Below are 12,869 nucleotides of genomic sequence, written 5' to 3'. Positions count from 1 at the left end.
CTCCTTGATCGAAATATCGTTGCCTTCTTGTGCTCCTGTCGGGTTTCGCAATGAGCCGGTCGCGTATTTCCCCGAGTATCCTTTCTCAATGGTCTTCTTGGCCGTGCCTCCAAACAGTCTCGGCATCGAATAGACAGCAATGTTAGCTCGTCACATTACTCAAATAGAGAGGTGCTTGAGTGGTCAGCCTCGGTCGAACGAACACAGTTTATGCCATCGGAGGATCGGGCTGAATTAGCAGTTCTTACATGACTCGGATCCCTCGGTAGCTTGTTTGTTTGTTTGGACTACATCGATTATTCTCAGTCCCCAAGGAATCGCAATTTCCCCCATGTAGCATGATGTTGGCGGTAAGGCACACCTGTGACAGGATTGATGTGTGGTCTACGAATGGTCAATGGCAAATCCAATGGCTCGCCGGTGTAGTCCCTGGGCGTGAATCGACTGTGTATCGGCTCCGGAGTTGCAAGACCCGACTGGGTGCGCACCAAGCCGGCCCGGGTAGCCACGTGGGGTGCCTGTCGGCATCATCAACAGAAACCAGCCTTGTCTCGCTAGAACTTCATGGATATCAAACAGGTCCTTATGGATTGGACTTGGATTCGAGGTTCCAGTGACGGGCTTTTGCCAGTCGGCAAAGACATAAGTTATAATGCAGATGGCGGAGGGGAGAATGTCTAAAATAGGTTCACAAGGTGCCCTTGTGAAAGTTCTCGACCTTCTTGTTTAAATGTCTTGGGTACCTATGCGTGAAGTTTCACTGCTTACCTACTGTTACTGTTTAACACTTCTAGTACTTGGAGTTGTTTTCCATGATGGAGGCTGCCGCCAAGCATCGGGTAGGAAGCCACCCGCACTCAATTACCAGTAATCGAGTGGGGAACGTTGCTCAGGGAAATAGGACCTCTACCGAAATGCGATGATGAATACAAGTTTAAATATAGAACCCACACTAGTCCCAAAAATGCCAAAGTGGTAAATTTTACGACTTAATGCCGAAAGTCGTAAAATTTACGACTTCACCGTTTCGCACTGCAATTTTAACCCCCCCCGGGAGCATGGAGGAAATTGTGATAAGAACCCACACTAGTCCTAAAAATGTCAAAGTGGTAAATTTTACGACTTCAATGCCGAAAGTCGTAAAATTTACGACTTCACCGTTTCGCACTGCAATTTTAACCCCCCCCCCGGGAGGATGGAGGAAATTGTGATAAGAACCCACTGAGAAGCTTCAACGTCCTTCAGCCACCTTAGGTATGATGAGTGTCATTATTCCCATATACGATATAAATCGTTGGGAGACATGACAGTTTCTGCAGTTCTTTGCTGCTAGATACTTTGAATTTGGGGTGGGGTCTGCTATTATCTGGCATTCCAAAACCGAAGTCTCTTTTGAACGTATTCATCGCTCAAGATTCGTGCATATGCGACAGCCTCTGCTCTTGGGCCGAAATAGAAACTTTGCACGGAATGATTTAGTGGAATGAACAAATTTATCCATAACATAATTGCTTGATTCCCAAAATCAATGCCACTTTAGATTCTAAATCATCACCGCCGTAAGTAACCTGCTTGACACATCCATCTGCTCCTTGTTAACATTCGCAACTCTTTCTCGATCAAATCTCTTTGACGTTGCTTCAAATCCCCCCCGGGAAAAAATAGCTTTCCTAGACGGTGCTATTCGCCCTGAAAGTTGTCCACTGCTCCTGCATTCGCTTGAGCTGGCCAGGAGTAAACTCGTTCCAGCAATTGCTGCAAAATACGTCAGTAGGATGTTTAACTTGTCAACGCGTCCTCAGTTGGCGAGACTTACTCTGCTTGATAATTCATAAAGTTGTAGAGAGGATCCAGGCCTGGCAAGTCGGGGCACGTATCCTGACCGACCGTGCAGTTCCACGAAGGCGTAGCCTGCGCGGGCGTATCATCGACATAATCCGTCCCCTGACACCCTCCTTGGAACGTGTGCGGCAGGCCGAACCAGTGTCCGACTTCGTGGACCGCCATGTATCCGCGATCATTTCCCGTGGGTGAGTCGGCGCCGGGAACCGTGCTGACGTCGATCTGGCATCCGTCCAAGGTGAACGTCTCGGACCCGGGCACCGCGTCTGCCTCGGGGTAGAAGCAGCGGCCCAGGGTCGGGTAGATGCTTTGCACGTAAAGGTTGAGCGTCTGGTAGTTGCCCTGACGAAGCGCGGATTTCATGGCGAGCTCGTCGGTTAGGTTGGTGACGGTCGACCAGCTCGCGTTTGCGGTGCGCGACGTGCCGCCTAGTTTCATGGTGATACCGTATCTGCTATACACATCATGCAGAACCTGGAACTGTTCTTCGAGCGTGGCTTGCTGGAATACTTGGTTAGTTTTGACATCCGTGGTCGGTTTTGCAGCTTTGAAGGCGGCGGCGGTTACACTTAAGAGAGCTGTTTCATTCGGAGCGATTGAATGGAGATAGACGGTAACGGAAATGTTGGCGGCGAGGAGGCTGCCGCCCCCGTGACTCAAATCTCTGCCGGTGTGCGAACTGGCGATTTGCGCGTCGCTGGGATTCGGGGTTCCGCAGAACGAAGTCAGTGATTGCAGGGATGCCTGTACCACTGAAGCACCAAGGAGCAAAGAGAATAGCATCGTGACGCTATGCTTGGCGGGTTTTCCCCCGGTTAAGACTGTACCAAGGATTCAAGCTGGCAAAGGCAGAATCTTTCAGCAACGGTCGATGTTTCTGCTGAAATTGACTAAATATTGCGTAGGATCCGGGGTAATAGGGGGGATAAGGAAGGGTAGGCGCGTAGCCACTTTGCCAAGGGGTTCAACTACTTCGTATGCTCCGCAAGATAGATTGTGGAGTGGTTAATTGGCACCCCGTAGCAAGGATTGTTTATTGGGAAGGTGGCAAGAAATGAAACCGAATTGGATAGCTTGACGAAGATGATGTGATCAGTACACTTCCCATAATAAGTTATCGACACGGTACAATCAGCTGTGCTGCTAGTCCTTTTTATGCATTCATGATCGCCTTCAAGCCGTCTATTGCTGATCCTAGCCTTTGCGAGTATTTGCATGGATCACCATCAAGCGCGACAAGGGATGAACTCGTTGCGATCTAAACCCTTCATCAACTACATGCAGGTTGATGGGGCCGGTCGTTCCACAATTTGAAGAGACAACCAACCCACGTTCATTGCATAGACATCTTGGAATCTAAGCGGCGTTGTGTAGTTGGCTTATATTCAGGATATCGAAAGATACTGCTCTGCTCTACATCTTCAACACGGGATTGACCTGATGAGGGATGAATAGCAGAAAGAACCTTCGACGCAACCAATGGATATCTTACCTTTCTGCTCGCTGCATTGACTAAATTCAATTAGTCGTCAATCCAGTTCGGGAGGCATACAGTGGCGGCATGACACAAAGCAGGCTGGGGGCAATGAGAGCGTCGTCCGGCGACTACAAAAACATCCTGAACTGAACGTCTTTCTTACACTGGCCACTTATTTGTTAATAGTTTCAGGCTCCATTAAGATATTGTACACTACTGGAAAGCTAGGAACCAATTCGGGTTGAAGTCGATTTCGTACGGGAATAAGACCGGGCTGAAGATGAAATTCTGGTTGTAAGCCCACCAACCTGAACTTCGTCAGAATGCAGCAGCTACGTGTGATGCGCACAATCTTTGAGTCGTGGTGACGAAGTGGTTATTGTCCTATTGCTGTGAAGGAATTCGGATTCCAGCTTAGAAAACCCCATGTTCGAGATTTCCTCTCCAGCATTGGGCTACTTCACGCAGGTTAAACGATATTGGTGGTCACGGAAACTGATCGTGTCTTAGAGTGACGCCTCACTACTTCGCTTCAAGGCAGGGTGTGCAAGGATGAGAATCCCACAGCCCTCAACAGCCTGCATCTCGTCATCGTCCAGCCTGATCCCGTTTCTTCTTTCTTTTAACCTCACTCTTACAAAAAGTCTGGATTTTTCGATATGATTACCTGGGACGAGGATATCAATTTCGCGAGCGCCTTGCTTCTGCATAGTTGTCTGACTGTCCTCATCAAAGAAACTCTCAACGTCCTCACGGTCACCATCAGGCTGGCGCCCTTCCGTCGCAACTTTGGACATGGGACCTCAAATTCCCGATCCGTTCTCCTAGATGGCTATACCTCGATCCTCTCCAATGACAACGATGGCGACCTCGCCGAACTATACTTCACCAACACGGGCCTGCTTTTGCTGAGCGCGTCCCTCGCCTCCGCCATCGCCATGAACCTGTTCCTTTCCGACACCGTTCTCAACGTTTTCGTCGCCTGCACGTTTGGCTTTTGCTTCGTGGTGTCCATCTTCTCGTGCCGTCGAAGCTGGTTGCGGTTCATCCTCGCGCTGCGGCGAGCGGGTCGGTTTGTATGGTCTGACACGCCGTTTGTCAACTTCTTCTCCCTCATTTATGTCGCTGTGGTGCTGAAGAACTCGACGACCATGAGGCTGAAGGACTATGTGACGCTGAGGAGCATTGCCATCATTGAGTTGGTGTTTATGAAAGCGTATATTGCGGCGGCTAGTATGGATCGACAAGTCGAGCTCTTGCGTTCTCTGCACAAGTCACGCCTTGTGCTTTTCCAGGGAAAGGTATGGACTAGTTTCCTTCTATATATGTGTCGTTGAGCAGTTCTAGAAAGAGATTCACTAGTTCTGGAAAACCTTGAACATCTTATGGAAAGTCTCCTGCTGACACGGCTTCAACAGAAACTTGAGGTCGAGACTACCGAGCCTCTCCGGCTCGAGAGAAGCTCAATCGTTCCCTTTACCACAGCCCAAAGAATGTCGGTGATGCTCATCAAGACGACCGTTGGACACGACTTTGGATCAGTCAGAGGTTCGAAGGGCCCCGGCAGCATTCCGGTACCACCTGCCGGCTTCTTCGCGAACGATGATGCTGGCTCCGGAGACTGGCGAATCTATCGTGTACGGGACGACATTATGCTGATTGCCGATAGCCTGTGTAGCACAGATCCGAAAGAGCGGTGGAAACGGTTGATCAAAAACATGCATGGCATTTTCCTCAAGCAGTTGAAGAAAGTGCGGGTCGTTTACCTGCTGAAAGTGGGTGGTAAGAATTTTGTAGGCGATTCCTGCGGGAGTGAAGTTTCATTGTGGGTGTCGAATGTGAATCTCGTCACTGGAGTTAGCAGTTCTGTTTTGGAGGTATACAGGCCTGTTGCAGATGAAAGAATCGAGCCAGGTCGAGTTTTATAAGTCGCGGCTGTCATTGGAAGTAAGCTTCGTTCCAATAATTTCCTCTTGTTTGCGTTTGTAAGCTGTACCGGACTGTAAACATTTAACTTGGTACGTTGCGTCTTGAGCCGAACTGGATGAAGGCTTACATCCACTCATTATCAAAAAAAAATACGACGTGGAAACAAGAAAGTTTGTTAAAGTCGCCAATTATAGCTCAATGGCTATGCCCCAACGAGTATAAACTCTAACTAGGATTCTGAATCATGAATAAATTGAGTGGACCAGGTCTCTAAACACAAAGTCGTCGGTACTTTCCGAGCTGCAATTCTCTTATTGATGCTTGCCAAGTCCTTTTTCACCGCAATATTTAAGGACCTCTGAGTAAGTACCTCAGTAGGTAGTCGGTCAAGCTCGACAGGGTCAACGTCATCTGAGCTTCCTTTAGCCTTGCAAGACTTCAGCATGCAAATCAACAAACTCCTCGTTGCTGTAATGCTCGGTCTTACAACCACCGCTCTGGTAAGGCGCCATCTTCGCGATCCCCTTATGAGTCATTCACTAATGCACATGATTAATTTTTCATAGGCTCAACAGGGTAAATGCAATGCCATAGGCAAATGCCAAGTAATCAGGAGCCGCGTCCAACTCTCCTGTTTATTGGGAAGCTGCTTGGGAAAGATGGGACAAAGATGCACGAAAAATGGCCCTAGGCTTTTAAGTGTGGCTCACTGCCCTTAATAAATCATCAAGTCGGTGTTGAGGTCATCACTATGAGGTGCTACTAGTGCACACACTCTGGGGAAAGTCATGTCTGCGACTCTGTGTCGAGGATCAAGGAGCTACTACCAAACGCTAGCTTCTGTGGGTCTCTTTGCAGTGCCTCACTAGGAAGTTAATATTAGATCAAGGGTTTACTTGAAAGCTTTGCATAGGCAGTCAGATGGACTGTTAAAATGTTCTCAACGCGCCTGTCTGAATCGGCACTTTGGCTGTTGCTTATGTCGTTACTTTTGCATTTGGAGTCGCTACTCTCTACACTTACGTCGACCACGCATTGGAAACACAAGGACACAACATGCCACGTTGCCAATATGCAGGATTGGCCATCTCAACTGCATGCTTCCCCCTTTTTTGGATAGTCTATCTAGACGATTCTTACACCCTCAGTGCCTAAGTTGTGTTCTAGATCATGCTGTCTCACTACTTCACCAGATATGAGATGCTGGAAATAGAGCAGGCAATCGAAGCTGACAAGATTGTATTCACAGAAACTGCTACGGTGCCAGTCGAAAGATTCTTCCAGGTGAGCACGTGGCCGCAGTCTAACAGCCTTCTCACAGTACCCGAAGCGGCAGGCCTCCGTGGCAGGGAGTTCATTAATCCTGAGGGCGACGTGGTCTCCCACGAGTCGCTAAATTTCATTCGTTTGCAGCATCTTTACTTTATCAAGACGGACAAGGGATACATGGCGACGTCTCACGCGCGGCCGGAGATCGGAGAAAAGCTCGTAGCCCTGCTGGTCTGTACGTCGTCCTTGCTGGTCCGCTCAGATCGTTCGTCCACTTCGAAAATTCGACGGTGCAGGATCGTAGGAGCAACGTACACTCACGGCCTGATAGACACGGAGGCCCTGCTCGGCGCCTTACCGGATGGTTGGCGGGTACGCATGGCTAGGGATTCGGGGTTTTTTGATTCCATGCATTTCTTCTCAGTGACCGCGGACGAGGCGACCAAAGAGGATCCAAGACTTGGTGAAGATCTGCCGGACTGGGAGAGGCGCGAGGATGCGAGGACGGGCGATGACCCATGGAATTTTACCCGGTCTCGGAGCAGGAAGACGAAGGAAATAATTGACTCAGATTCTAGGTTGAAGCTCCAGGCTCTAAGTTCACGCAAGTTCGTGTTGAAAGGTATAGCTTAGTGCAAGCATGGTCACAACTTGTGCCAGGACAGTGACCTGTGGGCTATGGGCAAGTCCGATGTTTGTCATACCGGTAGAGTCCTTCTCCTTGTTGACCACTTCAAGATCTCGAAACGTTTAATCTGAATTTTAGGTGCTCATCCAATGTATGTTGATCAGACTCGTGTGATAGTTTGCGCCTTCCATGCTGTCGCCAACACTGAGCGATTGAATCATTGGCCAAGACATGGAAAGAGAGGAAAGATATGTTCGACGATACCTGTAAGTATGCGGCAGTTTGGTATCACGGGCTGTACTCGTCTACCGCTTTCCAGAAGTCAAACTGCTGGGAGCTTGGTGTATGACATTGACGGGGATGGATTGCTTCTGCCATCAGACAGTCTGATTTCTCCTCTAGATGTCTATTTCTTCTGAGGGGGAATAGTGTTTGTGCCTGCAAACTCCGTAGTTCAAAGAATTCCAGCTTACATTTCGCCGCACAGGAAGAACACATCTGCGCATTGTCATCAGAAATAGCTCTCTCAGTGCCCGTAGCATGTGGTACCACTGTTTGCGCATAGGATCAAGTAATCCCAGCGTCAGGACCCACCTCAGAAGATGAGCGGCGGACATAGCTCAGTTGGGAGAGCGTCAGACTGAAGCGGGTCTCGAAAGAGCACTTGAATAACTTCAATCAATCAATCTGAAGGTCGTGTGTTCAATCCACACTGGCCGCATCTTTGCTTTTTGCCCCTCCAACATGCCTTTCCTTGTTGAAAGAACGGATTCACTTACTTCCTTTCCTGACTTATTTATGTATGATAAACCCAAATATTCGGCAGCGAATAAATAGAGTGCTTGGTTGTTCATCTCTTTGTAGATCACGACTTGTTACTCACCCTACTACTTACTCACTTGGGAGCTTTGTTTATGGCAGGCAATGTTTCTTCTGACTGAGTCAATGAGTAAGTAAGTAAGTAGGTAGGTATTGTTACGACGAATATTGTATATAAATCTCGTTGTAAATCTATATATAGAGAGAGAGAGAGAGAGCATTGATTGGTTCTATGACATTTCTTTACACAAACATGTGCTCATTGTCGGACATCGCAGTTTAATTGATTGGCCAAGCTTAAAGTTTAAGAAAAGTTCTTGTTCATTTAGTATCAAATTAGACACCATCCTCCCTCGACTTAACAGCAAACCACCCTCACTCACTCACTCTGCGTGTCGTTTGTCAGCTGCACGTAACACAGTCAAACGCGTAGTACTACAAATGTCCAACAAACATGAGCAGCAAGTGCACATGTTCTCAATTGAATTGGCGATGTCTGTGTGTCTGTAGTGTACCCGTAAATCAGAACCGCAAATCGAATCGGAACGTTCACTTTGCAATGCAGCGCCGCCCGGTCCCCGTCCGAACAACCTAGAATGAAGGAACCCCTATGATCAATCATCAGCCGGCGGCCCCCCGCACTGACCCGCCGAAGCTCCAACTAAGGTCACACCCGACCCCCACGCGCCGGCACGCGAACACCAGCATCACAACCATACCGGCTTCAAAGAGCAAATGTCCCTTCCGATTGCTCGCACCAACAGCACACCATGTCGCGCAGACCGGCAAAAGGAGACTACATTGAGACTGTAGGTGACTCCAATCCTCCAATCCATCCCCACTCCCGACCGACCGCGTGCCAAGACCTTCGACTAACTCCACTGCGACGTACAGGACACGGGCAACAAGGTCGCCCGCAAGGCGACGCTCGTCGGGACGCAGAACATCATGCTGGGCGGCAAGACCGTCATCCAGCCCGAGGTCATGATCCGAGGCGACCTCGCCCGCTCTGCACAGCCCTCTGCCGGCGGCGCCCCGGCCAACAGCACCGCCGTCGCCATCGGCCGATACTGCTTCCTCTCCAGGGGGGCGCTCCTCCGACCGCCGGGACGAATGTACAAAGGGTATGTACATGTCCTTACACCTCGCTGTGCCATTACACCAGGTCACATTTGTGAACCTGCCCACTCTCTCTTCATAACCGCTGACTCTGTCGGTCCACAGGGTCTTCACGTACATGCCCCTCCGCATGGGCGACCACGTCTTCGTCGGCCAAAACGTCGTCATCCAGGCCGCCTCGATCGGCTCCCACATACACATCGGCCGCGACTGCGTCATTGGCGAGTTCGCCATCGTAAAGGACTACGTGCGCATACTCGAGGGCACCGTCGTGCCGCCCAACATGGTCATACCGAGCTTCAGCGTGGTCGCGGGCCAGCCCGCGCGCGTGGTCGGTGAGGTCCCCGAGGGCGGGCACGAGGAGTTTGAGCTGCGCGAGCTATACAAGACGGTCGGTAATAACCCGCAGCCCTTGACTGCGTAGGGTAGTCGGGGCCCAGGTTGAGAGAGCTACGAGACGGCTGTAGTGGTGAAGCTTGCGAGGCATGGCGAGTTGATGGACAGCATGGCGTGTGCTCGTTTGATAGAAATGGAGTTTGGCGCACGTAGGTCGAGCTAAGAGCTCAGATGATACCCCTATTTTTCGAGTAAAGACTTCATATTGCCTCATATCATACTCAGTGTGAAGGGTGCCAAGAGTTCCTCTCTACCACCCACCATGGAACTTTACACTAGTCGGTTTAGACTCCATCGGGGCACCACGTTGCGGAGACTTTCGGTACGATTGTTCTACATTGCTATTGCTGAGACTTGTCGCCCTGTTTTGAGTAATCACCACATCTCTTTTCACAGCCGATCAAGATGCACCCCGACACAACCAGCATTCCCAAGCAGACCACCCCAACGCCGCCAGGTATCCAATTTCCAAGAGGCCTTCAAGGCTCGCCGGGCCAGATGGAGTCGGCCAGCTGCCTCACCAGCTTTAACTTATTAACCATATCCTGGTGCGAGACCGAGTTGCCCAAGTGATGACTCGCAAACCCGCACTGTGGACTGACGCCAATCCTCTTCAACGCCTCCTCGCGCGTCTGTCCGGCGCCCTGGGCGACAAAGTCGGCAGCCTGGTACACGCGCTCCCTCAACTTTTCAATGTCTTCGAGCTCGGGGAACTTGGACGTGATGACGCCCAACACGACGTTCTTATGCGCGGGCAGCTCCCTCAGGGGCCCGAACCCGCCAGCGCGGTCGGTGTCGTACTCGAGGAAGTAGGTGTCGGCGTTGATCTCGTTGAACAGGCGGGATGCGATGCGGTCGTAGCCGCCCTCAGAGAAGTGCCGAGAGTAGGCAAAGTTGCCGCGGCAGAGGTGGATGCCGAGGTGCATGTCGGCGGGGCGCGAGCTGATGGCGTCGTTGTAGAGCGTGATGTAGGACTGCAACAGGGCGTCCGAATCTTCGCCCGCGTCTTTGAAACCCTGGAGCATCTTTTCCGAGCAGAAGTCTGGGGGCAATGAACACCATGTTTAGTCAAACGCGACTTGTGGCATGGAGGATCTGGGATTGAGAAATTGAAGAGACGAGGGTTTTACTCACAAGCCAAGTTGGGGTCGTCGATTGTGACATTGCGTACGCCGTGGTCGTAGAGAACTTCGAGTTCGGTGCGGTACGCCTTTGCGATGTCGGCGAAGTACTCCTCGTCGTTGGCGTAGACGTCCTTGGGATACGCGTGCCCCTTTTGGTACCGGAGGTGATACCACTCGGGCGCGGGCAAGGTCAGCTTAGCCTCCTTGACGCTGTCCGGAGGGATGTTGCTCTTGAGGAACTCCCATTCTCTCAGATAGGTGCTTCCCTTGTGCTTAATCTTGCCAGTGCAGACGATGGACTCGCCAGGCTTATGGTCGCTCTCAACTGCAAGTCGACTCATCAGTCTCCCCATCTGCCGTGCTGGAACTTCTCTGCCCAGGACTTACTGAAAGCCGCAATATCTGGCACGTACATGCGAAAGATATCCCAGCTCGGTGTATCGACCTCCTCAAACCCCTCCAGGCCAGGAAAGAAGTTACCCCAGAACTGGTGACGGCGGTACTCGCCGTCATTGATGGCATGAAAGCCGAGGTCCAGCTGCGTCTTGATGATTTCGCGCACGCCCTCCTCCTCGAGGCGGTTAAGCTCGTCGTCGTCGGCTATCTCGACGGCCTTCTTCCCGTCCAGCGCGACGCGTTTATCGGTCAGAGCCTTGGGCCGCAGGAGCGAGCCCATGTGCTCCGCGCGGAAGGGCGGTCTCTGGTGGTTCTTGGACGTCATGACTTCTTTCTGCATAGACGGAGCGAGGAATTGCATTGTTCACGAGAACACGAAGAAACGACTTCCTGTCCGCGGCGTATATATATATAGACTTTGATACTCGCGACGGGGCGTGGGGTTGGGAACGGGATGGGTCTTCGGCATTGCAAAATCCAAACGACAAGCTAGGTTGAACAGCCATTGAACAAGGTCTCGCGAGTGAGCGTGCCCTCTAGTGTCCGGCCACCCCAAGCAAGCCAATGTCCGCTTCTCGGCCCTGGATCCCCGCCAGGACGATGTCATCCCGTTCCATCATCACCACTTCCCCCAAGCTGCCCAACCTCCAAGATCCCCGCTTTCCCCGCCTTTGTCATAGCTTAGTCGAGGGGGTCTGATCCTCTACTTCTCGACGGCAGATGGGCAGGGCGGCCTCGGATTTGGTAGCATTCGGTGGCCGCTTGAGTAAAGGCCACTCTTTGAAGCTAAGTGATGGAGACTGGCAAGCAGTTTGCAAAAAACCACGCAAACCTTAATAGTGCAGTAGGTATCGTCGAGAGTCCTCGACGCGAAAGAAGGTTTGAAATCATTTTAAAAATTTGATGGTTAATCTCAGCTTTAAAAACATGTCTATTTGAATATTTAAAATGTTAGTGATTATGGGTAGGAAGGTATATTGGTATAGAATGTAGGCTCTTACTAATAGTATTTGTAAAGTATGCGTGTTTCTTTTTTTGCAAACCGCGTGGCTGGCTGTGAGGTTCTTGAGATTGGTCTGCTTCTTCCAGACGCAGCTAAGGCCGTGCGCCGAAGCAGCGCCGCGGTGGAGAGAGGTTGCGAGATTTTTGTTCGAGGAAAAGAAAGTTGCATGTAGCCTGCATTCTATTGTTATTAATATGGGCTCTGCACGACAAATAATCTCCCTGATGTGTAAATGCTGACTGGACGTTTGTGCAGCCCAAGTGCATCATCGCCTGACGCCTTGTCTCCTCCAGCTTGTTCCAATGCCACTCGCGAAAAGGGGTCCACAGTGTCCAAACCAGTCAGCTTTTGGTAGATTAAGTCTTTGATTTCTCTCGTAGATTGGAACCAACTTGGCCAGAGTCACGGCTTCCGCAAGCACCTCTGGCGCCTTTATATGAACCCAGATGGCAGATTGGAAGGTGACAGAAGATGCATAAACGAACGTGGAGGCTTTGAGGTAGATAAGGTAATGGAAGCTGGTTGAAGCTCTTATCGTTATCTTATCTCTGGAGCTCAAGTGGGGTACATTGTGGCGAAGGTGACCGTCCCGGACCTCACGGTGACATGTTGCCGCCCCATCAGGAAACCTACTCGAACCTACATCTCGAACAGTATTTCCATAGCATTACCAATATTCTTCACCTCCATGCCGTTGATCCTGCTCAGTCAGTAATGGAATGATTTCGCGGGCTCAGCTCCAATCATCAGCAGATCATCACCCAATTTCTGATGCGTCAGATTTATCGCTTCATCCGAACTTGAAACTTGCCTGGGTCTGGATATTCCCGTGAAACATCGCGCTCCGGCCCTTGTAGTCGGCCTCTT

At 50.7% G+C, this 12,869-nt stretch overlaps 4 protein-coding genes across 4 annotated transcripts; 2 read left to right on the top strand and 2 right to left on the bottom strand.

Annotated features, from left to right (window-relative positions):
* Positions 1-1,670: 1,670 nt before the first annotated feature.
* Positions 1,671-2,625, bottom strand: CORC01_07527 (metalloprotease 1; the record flags this gene model as incomplete). The annotated part of the gene is made up of 2 exons (XM_022619163.1): positions 1,671-1,755; positions 1,817-2,625. 2 exons carry the CDS (start codon positions 2,623-2,625, stop codon positions 1,671-1,673), a joined length of 894 nt encoding a protein of 297 aa, XP_022474428.1.
* Positions 2,626-3,978: 1,353 nt separating this feature from the next.
* CORC01_07526 (uncharacterized protein) lies at positions 3,979-7,150 on the top strand (the record flags this gene model as incomplete). Its single annotated transcript, XM_022619162.1, has 5 exons — positions 3,979-4,620; positions 4,738-5,101; positions 5,815-5,824; positions 6,442-6,752; positions 6,849-7,150. The coding sequence occupies 5 exons, from the start codon at positions 3,979-3,981 to the stop codon at positions 7,148-7,150; spliced, it is 1,629 nt and encodes a 542-aa protein (XP_022474427.1).
* Positions 7,151-8,734: 1,584 nt separating this feature from the next.
* CORC01_07525 (dynactin Arp1 p25 subunit) lies at positions 8,735-9,507 on the top strand (the record flags this gene model as incomplete). The annotated part of the gene is made up of 3 exons (XM_022619161.1): positions 8,735-8,773; positions 8,859-9,088; positions 9,189-9,507. 3 exons carry the CDS (start codon positions 8,735-8,737, stop codon positions 9,505-9,507), a joined length of 588 nt encoding a protein of 195 aa, XP_022474426.1.
* Positions 9,508-9,958: 451 nt separating this feature from the next.
* Positions 9,959-11,360, bottom strand: CORC01_07524 (5-methyltetrahydropteroyltriglutamate-homocysteine methyltransferase; the record flags this gene model as incomplete). The annotated part of the gene is made up of 3 exons (XM_022619160.1): positions 9,959-10,521; positions 10,614-10,928; positions 10,991-11,360. 3 exons carry the CDS (start codon positions 11,358-11,360, stop codon positions 9,959-9,961), a joined length of 1,248 nt encoding a protein of 415 aa, XP_022474425.1.
* Between the last annotated feature and the right edge of the window lie 1,509 nt (positions 11,361-12,869).

This window comes from Colletotrichum orchidophilum, assembly GCF_001831195.1.
Source record: "Colletotrichum orchidophilum strain IMI 309357 chromosome Unknown Scaffold_60.1, whole genome shotgun sequence".
Taxonomy (NCBI): Eukaryota; Fungi; Ascomycota; class Sordariomycetes; order Glomerellales; family Glomerellaceae; genus Colletotrichum; species Colletotrichum orchidophilum.
Note: the sequence above shows the minus strand (reverse complement) of the source record. Positions and strands in the feature narration are given on the sequence as shown.